Source organism: Petaurus breviceps, unplaced genomic scaffold (genome assembly GCF_028583685.1).
Source record: "Petaurus breviceps papuanus isolate PSGF00001 unplaced genomic scaffold, PetGlider_PUasm1.0 90865, whole genome shotgun sequence".
Lineage (NCBI taxonomy): Eukaryota > Metazoa > Chordata > Mammalia > Diprotodontia > Petauridae > Petaurus > Petaurus breviceps.
In genome coordinates this window covers 8,857,643-8,882,043 of record NW_027187367.1, presented here as the reverse complement: position 1 = coordinate 8,882,043, position 24,401 = coordinate 8,857,643, and the positions used below count along the sequence as shown (strand labels likewise).

General features: G+C 37.2%; 1 protein-coding gene across 4 annotated transcripts in view; it reads left to right on the top strand.

Moving 5' to 3' along the window:
• Nucleotides 1-24,401, top strand: part of ILRUN (inflammation and lipid regulator with UBA-like and NBR1-like domains) — a 115,333-nt gene that overhangs the window by 33,355 nt on the left and 57,577 nt on the right. For all 4 annotated transcript variants that reach the window (XM_069073489.1, XM_069073487.1, XM_069073488.1 and 1 more), the window contains exon 2: nucleotides 23,280-23,434. In XM_069073489.1, the coding sequence (XP_068929590.1) occupies nucleotides 23,280-23,434 (155 nt within the window). The remainder of the gene's footprint in view (nucleotides 1-23,279; nucleotides 23,435-24,401) is intronic.

The following is a 24,401-nucleotide window of genomic DNA, read 5'->3' as shown; positions in this document are numbered from 1 at the left end:
AGTTTGGACTGATTAGCTACACAGGAAAGACCAAGTAGATAAAGAATGTTACCTGTGCTTTACCTCCTGTCCAGTGTAGGTTATGATGTGTGTATGGATGGACAACCCATAGAAATTATTCATTAGTATGTACCTTTTGAGATAGAAGGTACAAAAAGACAAGTTGGGCCTAAAATTACACAGGAGAAGGAATGGGCTGGATTTCAGTTTTCAGTGATCCTTTAATGAACCTAAACTTTGCCAGAATAGGCCCAATTTTTAAATTTTGATAGAATTTTTATTGATAGCTTTTGTTTTTCTATTATCTACATTTTCTAATATTTTCTTCCAACCCCTGGACTCTCTCTTAAAGAATAGAAAAGAGGGAAAATAAACCAATTATTTAAAACTCATCAACTTCTCAAAAAAAAAATCTGATGCTGTACACAGTGTCTCATGTACATAGTCCCCCACCTCTTCAAAGAAGCAGAGAAAGTAAGACTTAACCTCTTCAATTCTTACGGTGGTGTTTGACTGAGAGAGAGAATGCAAGTTTCATGAGTTGAAAGTGAATGTCATTTAGAGGGCAGTAGAGGAGGGACATTTTAAGTGTGACCAGATTATGGTACTTCTTAACAATTGAGGATCTTTGAAGAAGAACAAATAAAAGATGTCGTTAGGGAAATAGAAGATTTTTTTTTTTAATGGACTGGTCATTTGGCAAGGGACGATAGGTAAACAGATTGATGGCATCACAGGTGTCCTTGTGATTTCAGGAAAAAGTGAGGAAGGCCTCTAGTGTGTTGGGTAGATTCCCTTTGGAAAATTTAGGAGAAGACATGGACAGTAATTGCATAGAATGACCAGGTGTGTATTAATTTGTGACCAGGTGACAGATTCATTCGAGTATTGGTATATACTTTGATACCTTGTGACTTCTTTGCAAAAATATTATAAGTATCGCAAAAACTATGGTGGAATATATTATCATTCTAGAATAAGGAATGAGAGAGACCAAATAAATGTAGAGGTAGAGGTGAGGAGAGAGTTTATTCTATATAATGGGCCAGAGATGGAGCTGCCACAAGTAAAAAATTTTTAAATATTATACTTTTTTTTCAAATGCTTTATTAACTTCTGATTTACATCATTCATTTCCGCCAGATTTTGAGTTACAAATTTTCTCCCCATTTTTCCCCTACCCACCGCCCCAAAATAGTAGTCCCACAGGATATCCCCTCCACCAATCTGCTCTGTCCCATATTTTCTCCCATACTCCTTTCGACTTTTCCAGTGGATCTCTATGCCCCAGTGCCTGTATATCTTATTTCCCAATTACATGTAAAATAGTATTAATAATAGCACATATATATATATATATATATATATTTAAATATTATGTTTTAAGGAAAATTGATGCTAAGATAGCACTGTCAGGTGGGGCACTTACCCAACCTCTCATAATCATTTACAAGTATCTTTGATTCCATATCTATAGTATCCTTCACATCTATCCCCTCCACCATTTCCAATGTTACCATTCCAGTAAAGGCCCTTAGTACTGTCTGCCTAGGCCATTTGGAACAGCTTTGTTCTTGTAATAGGTTTAAGAGCTGGAAGCAGAAGCCTTATTAGTCCAGCCTTCTTAATTTTTTTTTACCAATGATGAAACTGAGGCACAGAAAATTTAAATGACTTGCTCCAGCTTGATGGCTATTAAGTATGTGATTTGGAATTTGAACTTAGATCTGCCTGATTCCAGGCATATTGCCTTTCCTTACATTTATCTTGTAAACTGCTGCCAGAATTATCTTTCTTATCAATAGATCTTGTCCCATCACTGCATTGCTTAAGATTCTTTAGTGGTTCCTCACTAATTTAAATTGCTGTCACAGTCAAGAACCTCCCTAATGTGTCTCTCCCCCGCCCCCCCTTTCAGTCATCTCTTATATTATTCCATGTCACTAGGCCTTACTTAAAATGGTCTACTTGCTTATCACTCTTGCCTTCCACCTCCTTGACTTTGCTCAAGAGAAGAGTCTAAAGTAGTTGAATGAGAGTACCAAATTATATCATACATTAAAAAAAATCAGTTTGCTTTCTGTTTCTCTCCAAATTCATCCAAGTGCTTTTCTAATATGTAGTTGTAGTGTTAATGCTGTTATAATTTTCCTGATTTGACTTTACTGTAGGTCATATGCCATCTTTGAATGTTTCCTTTTGTTATTTGTATGCCTCTTTTTTGTTTTTTGATTTCATTCTTTGCATTAATAAAATTCATTTTGCTATTCTTCATTTGTTGGATGTATAGGGTTTTTTTTTCCCCACGTTTTTGAGATACTTTTGAGGGGTGTGGTTAGTAGCCAAAGGATAAAAACCTTTCTATTTTTCTTGGATACCATGTTAGGACTGAACATTTATGTTGTTGGATATAATGTGAAATATTGGTACCAGTATATAGGCATGCCTTAGACACAGGATTTGGTTCCAGACCACTGCAGTAAAGTGGATATTGTAAATAAGTGATTCACACAAATTTTTCGATTTCCCAGTGCATATAAAATTTATATTTATACTATATTGTAGTCTTTTAAGTGCAGTATTATCTTTTAAAATGTGCATATCTTAATTAAAAATACTATATTACTAAAAAACATGCTAACCATTATCTGAGCCTTCAGGAAGGTCATAATCTTTGCTGGTGGAAGGTCTTGCCTCGATGTCGATGGCTGTTGACCAGTCAGGATGGTGGTTGCTGAAGGTTGGGGTGGCTGTGGCAATTTTTTTTTTTTTTTTGTTTTTTGGAGGGCAATTGGGATTAAGTGACTCGCCCAAGGTCACACGGGGCAGTTTCTTAAAATAAGGCAATGCAGTTTGTTGCATCTGTTGACTCTTCCTTTCACTTGAACACTTGTAGGGTTATTAATTGACAAAAGTATTGTTGTCTCAGGCAATGGGGAGGCCTGAGGAAGAGAGAGACAGGGAATGTCTGGTTAGTGAAGCATTCAGAACACACATAACATTTATTGATTAAGTTCACTTGAGTGTGGCTCATGGCACCCCAAAATATTTATAGCAGTAACATCAAAGATCACAGATCACCATAACAGATATAATAATAATGAAAAAGTTTGAAATTTTGTGAGAGTTACCAAAATGTGACAGAGAGACAAAATGTGAGCACAAGCTGTTGGAAAAATGGAGCCAATAGATTTGCTGGACTCAGGGTTGCCACAAACCTGTAAAAAATGCAGTATCTGCGAAGTTCAATAAAACAAAGTATGCCTGTATTTCTTGAGCATTTTAAGATGTTGGTATTGAAATATCTATAGCTAGCAGCCTTACTTTCCTTTCTTGAAAGTAGGGATGACACTTGAAAATTAACTATTGATTTTGAATGAGAGAAAAGCTTTTGTTAAACAAACTTTTACTAGGTATGAGATTATGTGATGGTTCCTTTTTAGGTAATCTATAATTAGAAACCCCTCTTGTTATTTGAATAAAAAAACTTCATGGAAACTATGGAATTAAAGCTGTAAGAGAATTTTTTCTTTTTTTAAAAATTTTTTTCTTTTTTCTTTTTTGATTCATGAAACTGGTGATCTGGATCTATCAATAGTTCCTAAGTAGTGGTATTTACTCTGGTAGAACAGGATTGTATTTACTTACCTTGCCTATTGTTATGGGAAAAAGAAAGACAACATATAGAAATTTCTTTAACTTATGTGGCTTGGTTTGTAGACTCTCTTGGCTCTGAGTTTATATTATACCATTTGGAATATTCTGTTTTTGAGTTGCTTCTGTTCAGATTAGAGAAAAAGTAGCCATACAGAAATGTTTTAAAAAACTTTTGTAGGGCATTTCTCTTTTTTGTTTTTTCATCTTTCAAATGCTTTATTAACTTATGGTTTTACATCATTCATTTCCGCCAGATTTTGAGTTACAAATTTTCTCCCTGTTTTTCCCCTACCCACCACCCCAAAATAGCAGTGCCGCAGGATATTCCCTCCGACAATCTGCTCTCTCCCCTATCTTCTCCCATACCCCCTTTGATTTTTCCCATAGGGCATGGTGGATCTCTATGCCCCAGTGCCTGTATATCTTATTTCCCAATTACATGTAAAATAGTATTAATAATAGTATATATATATATATATATATATATATAATATATGTATTTAACATTTGATTTTAAAACTTTGAATTCCAGATTCATTCCCTTCCTCCCTTGTCATCCACTCTTACTGGGAAGATAAGCAATTTAGTATAGGTTGTACATGTGTAGCTAATGCAAAACATTATTGACTGTTTCCTTCCCTCCTATCCCACCTCCCACTTGTTCTATTCTCTACTTTGATCCTGTCCCTTTTCAAAAGTGGGTGCTTCCAACTTCCCTCCTTGCCAGCCTGCCCTCCCTTCCATCAATCCCCCCTCTCATCCCCTTCCCCCCCTACTCTTCTGTAGGGTGAGGTACCCTATTTAGTGTGTATGTCATTCTTTCCCCGAGCCAAATTCAGTAAGAATAAGGTTAACTCATTCCCTTTTGCCTTCCTCTTCTTCCCCTCCATTGTAACCATTTTCCCTAGCCTCTTCTATGTGAAGTAGTTTACCCCATTCTGTCTCTCCCCATCTCCTCTCATTATATTCCTCTCTCACCTCTTAATTTCACCTTTTAAGTATCATCCCTTCCTATTAAATTGGTCCTGTGCCCTCTATCTGTGTATACCTGTAAACATATATACACACATTCACATATGTATTCATACACCCATATACCCAAGAAGGGTAATTTTTCCCTGTTCTTACTTGCCTTGCCCACCACTTCATTAGAAAGGGAAGACAAAGCTCTTATAACAAATATGCTTCGTCAAGCAAATAAATTCCCATACTGAATATATCCAAATATATTTTTTCTGCATCCTGAATCTATCACCTTTCTGTCAAGAGGTGGGTAGCAGCTTCATTACATTAGTCTTCTACCATCAGAGTTGTTCACTGCCATTGATCAAATTTCTCAGGTTTTCCAAAACTGTTTTGTCTTTACATTGTTGTTATTATAAGTCACTACATCATTTCACACAGGTTTCCCTGAAACATCCATTTTCTCATTTCTTATGGTGTTGTAATATTCAATTAGATTCATATATGATAATTTGTTCAGCTACTTTCCAGTATATGGGAGCTCCTAGTTTCCATTTCTTTCTCTGTTGCAAAAAGAGCTACTACAAATAACTTCATGTGTGAACCCTTTACCTCTTTCTTTGTTGTCCTTGGAGTATAATGTTTTTTTTTAAATTATTTTTATCAAATGCTTTATTAACTTCTAGTTTACATCATTCATTTCCGCAAGATTTTGATTTACAAATTTTCTCCCTGTTTTTCCCCTACCCCCTGGATATCCCCTCCTCCAACCTGCTCTCCCATATCTTCTCCCTTACCCCCTCCAACTTTTCAGTAGGGCATGGTGGATCTCTATGCCCCAGTGCCTGTATATTTTATTTCCCATTTACATATAAAATAATATTGATAATAGTATATATATGTGTGTGTGTGTGTGTGTGTGTGTGTGTGTGTGTATGTGTGTGTATGTTTTATAAACATTTGATTTTAAAACTTTGAATTCCAGATTCATTCCCTTGTCACCCACCTTTACTGGGAAGATAAGCAATTCAATATAGGTTGTACATGTGTAGCTATGCAAAACATTTCCATAGTAGATATATTGTAAAAGACTGACTATATTTCCCTCCCTTCTATTCCACCTCCCACTTGTTCTGTTCTCTACTTTGATACTGTCCTTTTTCAAAAGTGGGTGCTTCCAACTTTCCTCCCTTCCATCATCCCCCCTCTCATCCCCTTCCCCCCTACTCTCCTGTAGGGTGAGATGCCCTATTTAGTGTGGATGTCATTCCCTCCCTAAGCCAAATTCAATGAGAATAAGGTTGACCCATTCCCTTTTGACTTCCTGTTCTTCCCCTCCATTGTAACCATTTTCCCTTACCTCTTCTATGAGAGAGAGTTTACCCTTGGGGTATAATCTTATTGCTGAGTCAGAAGGTATGGCACAGTTTAGTTACTTGGGGCACTTATTTCCAAATTGCTTTCCTAAATGGTTGGGCCAGTACACAGCTCCATCGGTAGCACCTGTTTTCCTATAAGACCTTCCGCATTTGCCATTTTCCTTTTTTTTTCCCCCACCTTTACCAGTCTGGTGGTTGTGTGATCTCACAGTTGTTTTAATTTGCATTTCTCTAATTATTAGTAATTTGGAAGATCTTTTCATGTGGTTATTAATAGCTTGGATTTCTTAGAAAACTGCCTCTTCATATCCTTTGACTGTCATTTGGGGAATTGCATTGATGTTGTAAAAACTTAGATTTGAAATCAGAATTGTCCATTTTTATTTCTGAAATCTTCTTTCTCTCTCATTTGATCATGAACCCTTCTTCTCTCATAATATGTGAAAGATGATTTTTTTTTTGCTCCTCCAATTTGTTTATGATGGAACTTTATATCTTTAAGTCATGTGTCTATTTGGAGCTTATCTTGCTATCTGATTTGAAATGTTGTTCTATATCTAATTTTTATCAAATTGCTTTCCAGTTTTCACAGCATTTTCACAACATTCCTATTCAGCATTTGAATAACGGGTTCTTTTGCCTTATCAAATACTATGCCACTTTGTATGTTTGCTATATGCTACAGACCTTTGCTATTGATGGACTTCTCTATTTTTGAATCATTATCAAATAGTTCTTTGCAACCCAGTCTGTTAACTTTTTTCTTTTTTAAAATAATTTTTATTGATAATCATTTGTTTATTTGATGACTAGAATTTCTCACAGTATTCTTCCCCCATCCTCTACAAAAATTCCTCTAGGAAGAGTACTGAGTAAACATATATGGAAATAAAAGAGAAACTGTTTCAAGCTTCTCCAGACTTGACGAAAAGGCAGATCTGGAGAAAGGCATTCTTCAGAAGCCAATGGCAAAAAGTTCTTCAAGGTCTTGACTGATCCCTGAATTGATCATGGAGGAGGACTGGTATTGGAAAATGAAACCTCATGTACCTTGCAGCAGGCAGGAAACATGGCAGTATATTGAATAGTTGGACCTGTTCTAACTGCTGGTGCCATTAGCAGTTTAACTGCTGGTGCAGGAGCAGGGTCCAGAAGTCAGTCTTTATCGATCTCTAATTTGTACAAATCTCAGAATACACGCATGCATTTCATGGTATTGGTGTTGAGTCTCCAGGAGCAATTTCCATACATAACCTGATGAAAAGCAGCAAGAGAGCCAGGATAGCATGGAGAAAGAGGAACATCTGGGTTGGGGTTCTGGAAGTGACTGGATTGAATTTACCACCACAGAGTAGTTCAGGGCTTGGTTTTCTTCATATTCCAGTATCAGAGCCCAGGAGTCTTTTGTTTCTGGTTGAACGGTATCTGTTGAAATGGACTGGGTTTCGGCTCCCAAAGAGGGTTTATACAAGTCCCCAAAGTGATATGTCTGATGCTGGGGTAATGATTTCTATTTTACCACTTGTACCTTTGATATCTTGCTAGGTTTCTCAGTCAGGAACATAGCTCCAGCTGGAATCTAAGCCCTGAGCAGGGATTTCTCTTCAGTCTGTTAACTTTTTAAAATAACTGTATTTATTTTTATATGCATTTATAATCTGCCCTCTCACTGCTCCTTGCCCCTACAATTGAACAATAACAACAAAAAGAACCCTTCAAAATAAAATCTTATCATAAACATGCCTAGTTTATCAGAACAAATTACCCAGTTGACATAACCCAAAATGTATTATTAGATAGGTTTGATGATTGTTTCATTGTAGTATATTTTGAAATCTAGTACTCTGATTCCTTCAGTTATTTAGGTCTATCTTTATTTCTGTAAAGAGTGTTTTGTGGTAGATAGTCTCCAAATTATTTTACATTCTGTAGTTAAATTTTGAGAGGTTGGCATTTCTTTATAAATATTATATACTGTTCTTGGCATGGAGATATAACAGCAGAATTTTACCATTAATTTTTGATTTTATAGTTGAGAGGCAGTCTGTTTTTTCTATTTCTTAAAAGAATTATTTATTCTACTTCCTAGAGCATGATATAATCACTTATATTAACTCATTACAAGTTTGCCTTTGAGAAAACACACTACAGAAATTTTAATTACAGTTGTCTGATAATTATGCAACTTGTATTTTAAAGTGGCTAAACTTTCATGAAAAACAATACACTTTTTTCAATTAAAATAGTACTGTCTGCTTCTCATTTCCTGTATCATTCTTAAATTTGGCATGTATCTTGTACCTTTATACTTTTTCCTGTTGTACTTGCACTTCATGTTTCCTTGGAAATTCCATTTGGCAAGAACTTTAGGAGAGTCACTGTCATCTTGAACACAGTGGCAGCTCCTTACCATTTCAGGAAGTGACCTTAATAATAGCTTAAATCAGAGTCAAGAGTAGTGAACAGCTATAGGTATGGAATGACTTCTAAACAGATATTTTTAATGGAAAATTAAGTTCTTGGGAGCTAATTATGGTAAAGGGAATGACTAAGCAAAAATAGTGCCTTGTACAAGATACTCTCTTACCCTTCTTTATTATTGGCATCTTTACAATTTATATCTTTACTGGAGATTATTTTTTTTTTTTTTAATTTTTGTCTAGAATTTGAGTTTGACAGAGAAGGAAACCTAATTATTCTTTCTCATAGCAACCCCCCCCTTCCAATTTCAGAAATTGTTTTCTTTTTTTTAATTGAAATTTAAATAGTTTGGGGGTGTGGGAGGAAAGGGGATATAGGGTGTTGTTTTTTGTTCTTTTTTTTGTAGGGAAGATGGTTTCTTAGATGCATTTGAATCGAGTCGTCAGTCCCACATTGCTTAAGCTTCTACTGTGTGCTGGGCTCTGCTAGTTACTGGCTGCACACATATAGAGAATTGAAACTATCCCAGCTTTGGTGGATCTTGTGATGGGATACACACACATACACACGCATATAAAAGAGGAAATTAATTTAAATGTTATGAGATAGTTGGGGAAGAAGGACACAGGCAGTTTAGTAGCAGTTGAGGAAAGGGATCAGGAAAGGCTTCATACAGAAGGTAGTGCTTTTGTCTTACCAAGGAGAGGGGAATTCTTTGAAGTGGAGGGGGAGAGCATTCCAGGCAAGGGAAGATCAGTCAGTACAAATGCCCAAAGACAGGAGATGGAGGGCCATGTTTGAGGAATAGGAGAAGGCTCGTTTGAATTGTGGATTTGGGAAGGGAAATAATGTCTGATGCAGCTGGAAAGAGGTTTAGAAGTGCTTTAGAAACTCAACAGTAGGAGTTTATATATCCTCCTGGAAACAATATGGATCCACTTTAGTGTGATTGGTTTGGAGCTTTGCTGCCTTTGTGGAGGATGGATTGGAGTGGGGAAGGTACTTGAAGCAGGGAGACCATGTGAGAGAGACCATTGCAGGAATTGGAAAAGTGACAAAGGCTTGAAAGACGGTGTGGGCTCCATGAAGTAGAAAGAAGGATTTGGATATAAAAGATGTTGTAGAGGAAGAAATGACAAGAGTTATGTGGGGTGAGGGTGAGTGAGGTGTTATGACAATGCTTAGGTTATGAACATTGGGAGATTTGGTGGTGTCTGACAGAAAAAGTGAAGTTTGGAAGAGAGGACGGGTTTGGAGGGACTGATCTGAACTCTTGAAATAAAAGAAGTCAATTTGTAGTTCAGGCACTTGTACTATGTGGATTTTTTTTTTTGTTCTGCTTAAAAACACCGTTTCTCAGACTCTTATTAGGCCAGTCCATTATAATTTACTCAAACCATTGATAAAAGTAGGAAATTCAGATATGAGCCTGACTACTCAGCCCAACACCGAAATTCATTATCAGTGTAGGTAGAGCAAAAAGAATCAGGATGGTGGACATTTTTTTCAAGTGTTTGACTGAAAGGTCTTTTGAAGTAGCCAGAGTGTTTTTCATGGCAGTCTTTCTAATGAAATGTGACCCCAAAACAAGAAAACCCATTGGTTTGATCACTACTGCCTGATGATGTTATTTTCTCTTTAGTTGAGATTTTTCCTCACCAGTCTTGGACTCTGACACAAATCAGGACATTTCTCTTCCTTTGAGCTTGAGGGCCACTTGTGTTCCCCAAATTCAGCTTATCAAGATAATCTCTGTTCGCTTTCTGTTGTATTTTCTCTTTAATCAGTTGTCAATTCCATTTGTTTTTCTCTACAGCCATATAATAGGAATTTGACCATTTTTCTCTGTTTTATGATTGGCAACAACACATTTGATTTACTCTAACCATTCTTCTGTTGACCTTCCTATTTTCATGCTTTCAAAATAATTTTCAACACTGTAGCAAAATACTTTTCCAAGTTGACGCCCTTGATTATGTAATTCTACATATTATTATATAGCCCTGTAGTGGCTATTCCTTTCATGATTTTTGTTTTTTTAAAGTAGTATTTTTATTCTTGATTTAAACACAGCAGAACACAAAAAGAGAATTGATTGTGTTAAACTGAATGTCTATACCCCTTGCTTTTGTTTAAAAGACATAATAATTCCACACATTATTTTCAGTTCTATCCTTTCTTTCTACTCCACTGTATTCCTCCTTTCATCCTTTTCTTTTCCTTCTTAAGACTCCCAGCATAGAACTAAATCCATCTCTGTGACATATTTTTCTTATTTAATTCTCTTAAATACTCTGAAGACTTCTGAAAGAAAACTTGTTTCTTCTTTTCCATTAGAATGCTAGTACTATACCCTTATATAGTCCCTTTTAATTGCTCACATAAATTTGCTTTTCTAGGTTTCACTTTAGTCTTGTGTTTATATTTCAGATTTCCTATACATTTTTAGATAAGAAAATGCTTGGAAATATTTTCATGCTCCTAGTTTTACATATTAATACTACTACATCTTTCTCCTCTATCCTTTTTCAGGATGCTTCTCTTAGGTGGTCTAGAGTTCTTTAACCTATCACTTGACTCAGTTTTTTAATTATTAATAATCGTACAACCTTATGTGTGTGTAATTGTTTGCCTGGCTAGTTAATACTGTCAAGTTCTTGTTAGTGGGCTGGATCCCCTAAGTAGCATCACATTCACTGTACTCCACTTCCTGTCTCTGATCTTAGACATTAGTCTTGGAGAACTTTATTTTGTTCTAGTCATACTACAGATAAAGTAAGAATGTGCAGATGAATACAATGAATACTACTGAAAAACACAGTTAATCTATGTGGATAATCTGTTCATTCACTTACATTGTGTGTGTCTTGTCTCTATTTGAATATCTCAAGTAAATACCCAATAAACCTTTGTTAGAGGCTTACTGTATATACCACCCATTGTGCTGAGTTTTGAGGATACAAAGAAAAAGTGAAAAAAAAGTTGATACTCTCAAAGAGCTTACATTCTAATGGAGGAGACAACATATATTGATTCAGATAAGAGAAGTATAAAATAAGTGCAGGTCAGCCTTAGAGGGAAGGCACCTAGTGCCTTGAGGGATTTGGGAAAGGCCTCCTGTATGAGGTGGTGTTTAATCTGAGTCTCAGAGGAAATCAGAGATTCTCAGAGGAAAAGGTGAGGAGGGAAAAGCTCCTTGCTTGGAGAATATACAAAACCTGAAGAGATGAGAGATGGAATGTGTGAGAAACAGGCAAGTTGGCCGGTATGGCAGGACTGTGAGAGTTCATGGAAAGGAATGATGTGTAAAAATTTTGGAAGCATAACAAGGGGCAAGTTGTGAAAGGCTTTAAATGCAAAATAAGAATTTGTGTTTGCTCCTAAAGATAAATAATAAACTCCAAAGAGAGGGATGATGTGGTCAGATACCTGCTTTAGGTAAATTGCTTTGTTGAAATTTTATGTTTATTTTTAGTTTACAACATTCATTTCCACAAGATTTTGAGTTACAAATTTTCTCCCCATCTTTCACCTACCCACCACCCCAGAACAGTAATTCCACTGAATACCCTCTTCTCCACTCTGCTTTCTCCTATATCCTCTGGCATTCTCCCTCGAACTTTCCAGAAGGGCAAGATGGATCTCCATACTCCAGTGCCTGTATATCTTATTTCCCAGTGCATGTAATATATATAATATAATATTTATTTATTTAAAAATTTGATTTTAAAACTTTGAATTCCATATTCTTTCCCTTCTTCCCTCGTCACCCACCGTTACTGGGAAGACAAGCAATTCAATATAGGTTGTACATGTATAGTTACGCAAAACATTTCCATAGTGGATATATTGTGAAAGACTGACTATATTTCCTTCCATCCTATCCTGCCCCCCACTTGTTCTGTTCTCTACTTTGACCCTGTCCTTTTCAAAAGTGTGTGCTTCTAACTACCCCCCCCCCATTCTGCCCGCCCTTCTATCATTCCCCCTCTTATCCCCTTCCCCCCTACTTTCCTGTAGGGTAAGACACCCAGTTTAGTGTGTATGTTATTCCCTCCTTAAGCCAAATTCAGTTAGAGTAAGGTTGACCCATTCCCTTTTGCCTTCCTGTTCTTCCCCTCCATTGTAACAGTTTTCCCTTGCCTCTTTTGTATGAGATAATTTACCCTACTCTGTCTCTCCCTATCACCTCTCATTATATTCCTCTCTCACCTCTTAGTTTTATTTTTAAAATATCATCCCTTCCTATTCAGTTGATCCTGTGCCCTCTGTCTATATATACCTGTACACATATGTACACACACTCACATATGTATTCATACTCCCATATACCCTATATAGACATATATATATGTATGTATACATATATATATGTATACATATATACATTTCTATTCCCTTCAACTATCCTCATACTGAGAAAAGTTTCATAAATTACAATTATCATTTTTCCACGTAGGAATGTAAATAGTTCAACTTTGATAAGTTCCTTATGATTTCTTTTCCCTGTTTACATTCTCATGCTTCTCTTGCTTCTTGTATCTGAATGTCAGATTTTCTATTCAACTCTGGTTTTTTCATCAAGAATGCTTGGAAGTACTCTATTTCATTGAATATCCATATTTTCCCCTGAAACATGATACTCAGTTTTTACTGGGTAGGTGATTCTTGGTTTTAGTCCTAGCTCCTTTGACCTCTAGAATATCATATTCCTAGCCCTTTGATCCCTTAATGTAGAAGCTGCTAGATCTTGTGTTATCCTGATTGTGTTTCCACAATATTAGAATTGTTTCTTCTTGGCTGCTTGTAATATTTTCTCTTTGATCTGGGAACTCTGGAACCTGGCTATAATATTCCTAGGAGTTTTCTTTTTGAGATCTTTTTCAAGAGGTGATAGGTGAATTCTTTCAATTTCTGTTTTGCCTTCTGGTTCTAGAATATCAGGTCAGTTTTCCTTGAGAATTTCTTGAAGGATGATTTCTAGATTCTTTTTTTGATCATGGCTTTCAGATAGTCCAATAATTTTTGAATTATCTCTCCTGGATCTATTTTCCAGATCAGTGGTTTTTCCAGTGAGATATTTCACATTGCCTTCTATTTTTTCATTTGTTTGGATCTTTTTAATAGTATCTTGATTTCTCATAAAGTCTAGCTTCCATTTGCTCCAGTCTGATTCTGAAGGAATTATTCTCTTCAGTGAGCTTTTGAGATTTTTTTCCATCTGGCAAATTCGTCTTTTTAAGGCATTCTTCTCCTCATTGTCTTTTTTGGGTCTCTTTTGCCATTTGAGTTAGTCTGTTTTTTAAGGTGTTATTTTCTTCAGTCAGGTTGTTGACTCTCTTTTCATGATTTTCTTTTATCATTCTCATTTCTCTAACTGATTATTCCTCCACTTCTCTTATTTGGTTTTCAAAATCCTTCTTGAGCTCTCCTCTATGGCCTGTAACCAGTTCATATTTTTCTTGGAAGCTTTTGGTGCAGGAGTTCTGACTTCATTGTCTTCCTCCAGTTACATGCTTTGATCCTTTTTGTTTCCAAAAAAGGAATTTAAGGTTTGACTACTGTGCTTGCTTTGCTTCCTTTGCTTGCTCATGTTGCCACACAATTACTTGACTTTTGAGCTTTTTGCCACAGTAGAATTCTGCTTCCAGAGAGGAGAGCTTTGTCCCAAATCGCAGGGGTTTTCGCAACTGCCAGAGCTATTAGTTGGGTACCCTCCCCGAAACTTCCACAAGCTCTGGTTCACTGGTCACACACCCCAGGTCCTGTACCCAACAGTGATCCAGTTCCAAGCAGGCAGTGCTGCATGGCTACAGGGCCTCCACCACTTCTCTACTTCTTGCACTGCGGGCAGATGTAGGACCGCAGTCTTGGTCCTCCTGTTCCCAAAGTCCACAACTGACTTTTACTTTGCCTTTGGCATTTATGGGTTGATAATTCTGGAAACCACCACAACTGCTGGTGATCCACTCTCCTAAAGTCTGTTCCAGAAGCTGCTGGTCTGGCTGCCTGCCCTGAGGCTAAAACCGGGGGCTCACATGGGGCTAGGCTTGGCTTCCAGAGTGCTGTGATGGACCCTTCCTGCTGGGCTGCCTTCAGCCGGAGGTTTGTTTCTCTCTGTCACTTTGTGGGCTCTGTAGCTCTAAAGTTTGTTGAGAGTCATATTTTATAGGTGTTTGAGGTGGTTATGGGGGGAGCTTGCTGAGTTTTCCTGCTTTTACGCAGCCATCTTGGCTCCATCCCCCAGGTAAATTGTTTTGGCATTTATGTGGAGGATAGATTGGGTTGGGGGAAAACTTGAGAAATCTAATTTAGGCTGTTAAAATAGTCCAGAGAAGAGGGTATGTGTGTGAGTTGAGAGCTAGGGTTTGTGGTTGTCTTAGTGAAGAGAAGGGGATATATGGGAGATATATTGTAAAGAAAGAAATTATAAGATTTCACACCTATTTGGATATGTAGAGTGATCAAGAAGAGAATTGAGGAAGATAACTGAGATTGGGAAGCTGGACAACTGGAAGGATGGTGATGTCCTTTATGGTAGTGGGGAAATGTGGAAAAGGAGTGGGTTTGAGGGGAAAGCTGATGAATTCTGTTTTGATTGGAATTCTTTTCACATTGAGGTGCCTATGGGATAGTCGGGTTCAGATGTGGACATTGAATTTTGCGATGTGGAACTCATGTAAGAGACTAGGGCTGCATAAATAGTTTCAGGAATCAACTGTATAGAGATATGATACTCAAACACTTGAGTCTCTTTGTAGGAAGCAGAGAAGGAACCAGTAGAAAGGGAGAGATTGAAGATTAGAGAAGAGAATTAGGGACGATGGTGGAGGCAGTTTGTTGGAGCAAGTAGTATGTATTTTCGTTTGCATCAGACTTTTACTGTGCCTGCTATTGCTAGTTATATTCTTTTTTCCCCTGGTAAAGCTTATACATGAAGGAACAGTGAATCTCTAGGGAATAGAATAATCATTTATATAGTGCCTTCTTTGTGCTCTTACAAATACCTGATTGGATCCTCACAACAATCTTGTGAGGTAAGTGGTATTATTATCCCCATTTTATAGATAAGGAAACTGAAGAAAACAGGGCAAATGACTTGTGCAGGAAACACAGCTACTAAGTGTCTGTTTCTGGATTTGAACTCAGGTCTTCTTGACTTCAGGCCCAGCACTCTATTCACTGTGCCACTAGCTGCCTCAAAATGGCCAATTTGGGATTTGAAACACAAGATACAGGTAGGGGCTTGGTTTAAGATTTGCAAAAGCATTTTATAAATGTTTTCTCATTTTGTCCTCACAGCAATTCTGGGAAGTAAATGCTATTATTTTCCCCTTTTTACAAATGAAGAAACTGAGGCAGAGGTTAATGCTAAAGTTTATTCATCTAGTAAGGTATCTGAAGCTGGATTTGAACTGGGGTCTTCTTGATTCCAGGTCTAGCACTCTGTCAACTGCACCACCTAGTTCAATATTTAATTATAAACAATAAAGTTTAATTTCTTTTTGCCGTTAGGGCAAGAACAAGTAGATGCCTTCTGCATGGTTTCCTACTGTTGCAAAAATCTTAACCCCATTCAGTTTTTTTTATTTTAAGGCAGTTTCCTATAAGATCACATGAAGATGTAAATCTTAAGATAGAGAATTTGTGTTTCTCAGTCCATCTTTCTTGAGTTTAAGGTTTATGTTTTCTGCCTATCTTTGTCAGCCTTTCCCTTTTAAAATTGTACTTTGTACACTCAACACTTAATAATTGTTCAGTTGAATAACTGATCATAATATGGAAGGGAAATAAGTTTTTTTTTATACTTGTTACACATATGGAATGGAATCTTATGTTCCTTTGTCTCTAAAATGAATGAGCAGACATATACTTTCTTTTAAAACACAAAATAAAGGCAAAACCCAGCACAAGTACTGCCAGAATTTATTGACTTCACTTTTTTGTGTCTCTCATTTTTATTACGCCCCTTGCAGATTGCTGGTTCTTGTTAGGATGATGATTCATTCCATTTTTATTGCTATGAAATATTGATTGAGATAATTAAAAAAAATTTTCTTGACCCATATCACCTCTGGGTGATTTAAAAAAAGGATTTGAAAAACAGATGGAGATTTGACATATAGGAAATTTTCAGTTATTATCCATGGCCTGGAAGTAGATATGGGTACAAGACAAGAATGGTATCTGAGAAAGTGTTGTGGAAAGCAGCAGCAAAGTCAGGCAAGTAGAGCTTTGGTTAAGTGGAAAAAAACAGTCAGACTGAAAAGATGTGGGGAGAGAGTTCCGTTGTATGATAGTTAAGAGGTTTACAGATTAAATGGAATTTGACAGTGGAGATGAGAGCATGTCTAAGCACAGAAAGAACCAGCAGCACCAGCATGTGGTGATAAGAGAAGGTTGCTATGGGACTGTGGTTTCTGCCGAAGAATGCAGTGGATATGATGGCCTGGTACAGGTGGAAAGAGCACTTGATGTGGAGTCAAAACACAAGGCTTCAGTGCCTGGTTCTGTCATTTACTTATTCCTGTGACTTCTAGCAAATCACTTTACTTCTGTGATGCTCAGGTTCCTCACCCATCTATACAATGAAGGGGTTGGATAAGAATTTCTAAGGTCTTTTCCAGCTCTGAATCTTGGATCCTAGACTGGGAGATTTGAGAGTTGGAAGACTGAAGTGTTTTGCAGACAGTAGAAACAAAGTAAATATTTGGTTGATGGTATTGTAAAAGGGAAGTTTGAAATCTTTTAACTCTTAGAGTTCAGTTGTCATAACTGGAGATGTTAGACTTAGTTTTAGGTTAAATGTTCTTGTTTCTTTTCAAAATTGATTTGTGAGAGATGGAGATGGGAAATGCCATTAGGATAAAGGAATAAAGCTGGTACAAGCTGACCTACAGAACGTGTGTCAATTTGTTTTTCCATACAATTTTCAAAGTCTAATCCTTATTGTTTAATGCAGTTGACATCTGATTCATTAAAAACTTAAGTTTTTTACCAAGTCACATGCTGTATTAAAACTTAACAGTTCTTGAAATCCGTTTTGGCTATAAAGAAGCATGAGAATTCTGGTGTGCACAGGAGACATTTAATCAAACTTATCACAACCTTTCTTTTTTGTTCTTGATTTTGCATATTGAATAGTAGCCCCATTTAGGATCTTCACAAGCATCCCATTCTTTTTCAACCCTGAGCAGTGTTTCTAAACCTCCAGTCCTTTTTCTAGTCCAAGTAAATTATCAGTTCCATCTCATAGTGAAGCAGATTGGAAGATGGGCAGGGGCTTTTTCCTGCTCTGGTCCTCCCTTTAACGCTACTTCAGTTAAAGTTCATTTAAGTTGGACCATCTTTTTTGGTGTTGCATTAAAGTACCTTGGAACATGAAGTGAGGATAGTAAAATACAATGCAACATGGATCATCAGGGTTTTTCCAGTAATGCAGAAGGATTGTTTCATTATCTGCCACTTAAAATTGTGTGAATAGATGCGATGGGTCTTAAAAAATCCTGCTTGTTAATAGAAGATAATTATTTTTTTATTCAGAATTGGGTTCCTAGTAATAGTTCTTGCCCACTTACCTTCTCATATCTTTGTCCTTAATCTGTTCTACGCTTTTCTAACCCAGTCTCTTTGGGAGATTTCCTTGAATGTATATATATATATATATATATATATATGTAATACAAATGACTTCTCTAGAGCTATAATATGTAGGTTTTGTGCTATTTTATATTGTGAAAATACATTCTGTAGTTGCAACAGTTTGCATACTATATTCATTCTCATTCATCCACCAGAAAGACCTGATTGACAAGCAATCTGTTTATAGGATTTGCTCTTCAGTCTTCTACATTACTTCAGCTTTCAGAGATTCATATAATTGAAAGATTTGAAATCAAGAGTTGTAAATTTTGTGCCTTTTGAATAGATGGGCCACTAAAATACATTATATTACACCAGGGAACATATGATCAATGTAGTCCACAGTAAAAGTTGATATTAATAAAGGTGGAAATATATGTTGTGCAACTTGTCAGTGAATAATTGTTTATATCCTAGGGCCCAGGAAGGCTGTTTTAGTATACAAAGAACTAGCTTGAGAGTCAGGAAGACCTTGGGTTCACTTGAGCCTCTTAAACATCCTGGTTATGTGTCCCTGGGCAAGTCATTTAACCTCTCAGGGCCCCAGTCAACTCTCTAAGACCCTAAATTATAGAACTGCATTAGTAGAGGTCAACCAGGGAAACTTCTTGTGCCAGTGAGATCACAGGGCCTGACTTCTGCCCCCTTCCACAAAACCTTAGAATGTGGGAAGCCGCCCGTATAAGAGGGCGGTTGATGATTATAGGTATTTCCCAAAACTCAGGAGCTTGATCTCTTTTTTTTGTTCTTCTTTAGAAGAATAGATGAATGTCTTAAAACTGATTCCACATTCCTGAAGCAGTCCAGAAACCTAAAAAGCAGTATTTAAAAGAAAGTACTGAAATAATCTAGATGTTCAGACCTTCCTGCTGTCCAGAGTTCTGGGTTATTTACTGCAAGATCTGTGGTAGGGGTAAAGGGAAATCTTAATCATGTCAGCTAATGTTATTTAATGCTGAATTTTTTGTTGGCAATGTATAACAGGATCATAGGTTTGGAGCTAGAAGGTACCTTTACAGGCTTTCTAGTCCACCACTCTCCTGTTTTATAGATGAGGAAACTGAGGCCAAGAGATGTTAAGTGATTTGCCCATAGCCATACAGATAATAAGTGGTGGAGGTAGTATTTGAAACCGGTCTTCTGACTCTATGTCCAGTATTCTTTCCTTTTTACTAAAGTGTGAACTGAATATATTTTTCAAGGTTTGAAGGAGCATCACAGCAGCAGGTCTGTTTGTTGGTGTTTGTGGACTGAAACCTGAGTGAGTCTATTCCTACCATTGCTTAGCCCATTGAGACTGTAAGACAAATTATTTGATCACTGAGGAGTTTTCTACCTTACTAAAGAATTTTAAGCTTGGGCTAAAAATCCTCTCAACTCTGAACTTAAGTAATTTTGCTATGTCATTCTTGCTTCTTCCTGTCAGGCTTCTGCTTTGCTACTTTCATTTTCATTTTGATCTTAAAAATTGGTTTAATCCTTGCTTGGCTCAGCAACTTGCATTGTAAGCTACAAGAATAAGCATTTTCATTTGCTTTGGGTGTTTGAGAACAAATGGGGGGGACAAACCTTTTTAAGTAGAGTAGCAAGAATATGTTTTTGAACTTACATCTAGAGGGTATTTAACCACCTGCAGTGCTCTGAGTCTCATCCTCATGTCGGGACCAAGTGTTGAAATGTGACACAAGACAGAGAAGGGAATTGGCAGCAGGCCTGGGGGCATAAATAGCTTCTTTACTTTAAAGTATATTTTATAGCCAGGGGAACAGAAAGGAAACAACAGTTCTTTAGGCACCTTGTGGAGGAATAGAAATAAGAAACAATTGTATTGACAGCAGGAAATATTACTTCCTTTAAAATAAAACAAGATTAAACTTTTGTAAGAAATGATTGCAAATTGAAAAACAAACAAGACTTATCAGATGTGTATACTACTGTACATTAAACCCTGGGATACAAAAACAAAATGAAACAGACTTCTCAAAAAGCATAGATTCTGCTGGGGGAGAGTGGGTAGGGAAGCGGCATGATATAACATGTTTGTAGATAAGTAAGTGATAGATATTTACAAAATAAATACAGTGTGATGGAGGTGTGTTGCTTTTATTAACAACTAGGGGGATCAGGAAAGGCCTTTTGAAATAAGTGGCACTTGGGGGCGGCCAGGTGGCTCAGCAAGTAAGAGCACCGACCCCAGTGTCGGGATGACCTGGGGATTGAATCCAGGCTCAGATTTAGCACCACACCCAGAAATAACTGGCCGTGTAACCTTGAGCAAGTTACTTAACCCCAATTGCTTAAAAAAAAAAAGAAAGAAGTGGCACTTGAGTTGAACGTTAAAGGGATGTAGGAATTCGAAGACAGACAAGGGGAAGAGGATTTTATGAAGTATTCTGAGTTTGGATGATGAAATGTTTTGTAATAGGGACCAACAAATAGGCCAGTTTGTCTGGAGTGCAGAGAATATGAGTGAGTTATGAGTAATGTGTCACTAGGCTGTAGGTTGGAGCCAGGTTATGAAGGACTTTAGTGTCAAGTATAGGTATGTGTAATGTGTAGTCTAGAGGCAGTAAAGACCCATTGAAGTTTTTTAAGTAGTGGAATGACTTGGTCAAATGTGCTCTTTAGGATAATTGGGGTGGGGAATAAACTTGAGGCAGTGGAATGCTTTTATAACAGTCTATGTGTGGTGATAGCAGCCAGAGCTAAGGTACTTGTGGTATGAGAGGAGAGAACAACATACATAAGAGAAAAACAGTGAGATTGAATTGATTAAGATTCATTAACTGATTGGCTGTGGGGGGAGAGGGAGAAGAAAGTGAAGAAATAAGAATGAAATTGCTGACCTGAGTAACTGGAAAGTTGTGCCTTCAACAGAAACAGGGAAGTTAGGGCACAGGTTGGGTGCTAGGTCTAGGAGTATATCTACTCATAGGTGGTCTTGGAGCAGAGGGAGGAGTGTGGGATGATGACCCTTGAGAGGAGACTGAGAAGTATCAGGCAGTTAGGAAGAGAACCACAATCGATCATTGTCATGAAAACTCAGGGAGAAGAGAGTATCCAGGAGGGGAGGAGGTCAGATGTGTTAAATACTTGGGCTAGAGGTTTGGGAGATAATTGGAAATGAGTGTACCAGTCGAGTATTTATTAAGTGCCTAATATGTGTGTATAAATCACTGTGCTATGACCTGGAGATATAAAGATAAAATCAGCCTCTGTCCCTATGGATCTAACATTCTGGTGGAGGTGAGGAGAGGAGGGAGAGAGACAGACAGACAGGCAGCTTGGGGACCTGAAAAGGCTTTATCAGCAAACATTAAGTGTGACAGCTATGTGCAAGTACTGGGAATTAAAGCAAAGAGACAGTTCCTGCTCTCAAGGAACTATATTTTAATGGGGGAAGACAGCATATAAAAGGTACCTGGAATGGGGGAGGATGAAGGTACCTGTCCTGGGGGCTTGTAAAGGAATGAAGACATAGATAGTTGTGGGAGGGTTGTGAAAAGAAACGGCACATTAGAGGAAAGGGCCTCATGTAAAAAGTGTCACTTGAATTGAGTTTTGTGTTTAAACATTTTTTTTTAATTTGACTGAAATTTGACTATGAAAAGGAGATGAGAACTAGTATAGCTTGGGAGGGATGGTAGGGTCAGGTGAAGTCTTTTTCAGCATAAGAGAAATCTGGGTATATTTGTAGACAGCAGGTTAAGGGTACAGAGGAAAAGATGAGGTTGAAAATTAGAAATAGAGGAGAAAAAAGGGACAAGCTCCCAGGAGAGATAGAAAAGGGAGATGGGATCAAAGGTATGAGTAAAAAGAGGCAAGAAGAAGGGCTTTTTATTCATGTCTGAGATTGTAGCAAAGGGAATGAGATATTGGGAGGGATGATGTTGAGATGTTTTGAAGTTTGGAATTGGGAAGGAGAGAACTGGTGACAGATGGCCTTAGTTTTTTCACAAATTATGAAGTGAAATCTTTTGAAGAGGTGTGGAAAGGTATACGTAGCTTGAGGAGAATAGTTTGGTTTAGACACTGTGGAAAAGAAGTCAGTTCTCACTGTTTTTCTATTCTACTCTGTTTCACTGGCTCTAAAATCTGTGCTTCAAGATCTGATGACTATATCCAGGTGTGCTTATATACCAGTTTATGGGAGGTAATGGGTGGATTACATGCTGCTTTTGATAAATACCTGTCATTGTCAATCAAAGAGGAAATTGTTATGAAGACAATGCCTAATAGCAAATAGGATCTCTTTTGAAACTTAGTCTTGTTGTGCTTTATGTAAATTGTTTAACATATATGTGATCAGTGTTGTAATACTAGTCAAAATTGGCTAATGTTAGAGACATTAATTTCATAAAATTTGACCAAACTGGCCATTGTAGGGAAGATAAATCTCTTCAGCTGCAAACATTTGCAGAAGCAGATGAACATCCTCGCATGAAATAATTTATTGTTAATGCTATACCTGTTAAATAATTGTATAGTGACTCTTGCCGCCATTGGCTTGTGCTGTGTTTACAAATTTGCATACCTGCTGATGCTTATGTAATTGCTATGCTGAAAAAGATACAGTTGATATTGTTGCTTGCTGAAGGGACTTGATTCCACTAGTTGTAGGTAGAATGAGAAATGAAGCAACAAATATAATTACCAACATTTCTTCGATTTTTTTTTTCAAATAGTAATGAATATGACTTAAATCAGCCTTTTTTTTCTTTTGGCAGTCTGTATAATTTTTAACCTTTGGTGTTAATGTAATTTTGGAACCTGTATTGTGTGCTTTATAAATATGATTGGGCTTTCAAGGAGTTGTTTAAATTTCTAAAAGTTAGTCTATTCATATCCCAAAGTAATAAGTATAGACAGCTTCTGATTCTCATTCTGTCTGTCTCTCCCCTGACCCCATACTTCACCTGTCCTGGGGCTTCTGTGAATGTGAGTCCTTTGTGAAACATGCTTCTGCTTGTTTCTCTTGGTATTTGGTAATCTTTTCTTTATGGAAGTACTTTTTCTTTTGTTCTTTGGTGACAGCCATGAGAGCTGAAGATGTATTCTAGTAATGTGAACATTTGTCATAAATTCTGAGGAAGAAGGCTGTCCCTTTGGGTTTGGTAGTGAACTGCTGCAGCTTACTAAAAGGTAGATTTAATTCTCTTAAAGGAGACTTTTCTCCACTGGGACTGAAGTGTGTTGCATTCTCTTCTTGATTTGCAGGAACCTGCAAGCAGCTATTGGAGCCTACTATGATTTTGAGAGTCCAAACATCAACGTGCCCTCTATGTCCTTTGTTGAGGATGTTACCATAGGAGAAGGGGAATCGATACCTCCTGACACCCAATTTACAAAAACATGGCGGATACAAAACTCCGGTAAATGTGTGGCCAGGGAGCTTCCCTTGCCCACAACTTTTGGTTTCTCCTTAAACTAAAATTTAATAAAAGTAAGAGGTAAATGTTTTTTTTTTTAAGCAACTTGAGTTTAAGTAACTTTAAGTTACTTAAAGGGTTAAGTAACTTGCTCAAGGTTACATGGCCAGTTATTTCTGGGTGTGGTGCTAAGTATCTGAGCCCAAATTCGATCCCCAGGTTATCCTGACACCGGGGCTGGTGCTCTTACTCACTGAGCTACCTGGCCGCCCCAAGAGGTAAATGTTTTAATTTGAGCTATATGATTGTGTAACTTTGTTTTTCTTCTTCTTAAACGTGGTGCAGCATTTTCTTGTACTGCCATGGTGAACAAAGATAAGTACCATAAAATATCAGTATCTCTGACTAGGAGAAGAAATTGAGGTCTTCTCCTACTCCCTTCCACCCAACCACTTGTGACTTGGCAGCATATAAACATATTTGAACTTCCACATAGAAAATGGAAAAGAAAGAGAAGCCTTGTGTGTGCTAGTGACTTCACCTGCTTCTGTTTCCCATTTTAGTTCTGCTCTAATTATTCTTCACCTTCAGGGTATTACTAGTGTGTAGTAGAAGAGGTATCTTTTTGAGCAAAACTGGGTGGTTGGGAGTGTTAGTTAATGGCTTTTCCTTTAAAAGTTTTTGTCATTTGGGACCACAAAGGTAATTGTGTAAATTCTGTAAAATTCTTTTGGTGTGAGTACTTGTCAGTGGTATTGAGGCACAAGGAGTCTTATTCCCTCTGTGGAAGATATAGAGAAAATATAGAAAAATTCTAGGAGTTTGCCTATAACCAGTAAAGAAGGAAAGATCTGGTTAAACAAACTTTCATTGTATTGAATGGGCCGCTTTGTAGAAACATCCTAACTTTAAGGAATGTTTGTTGTACTCCATTTTTTTTTTTTGTATTTTAAGAACTATTTTTATTAAT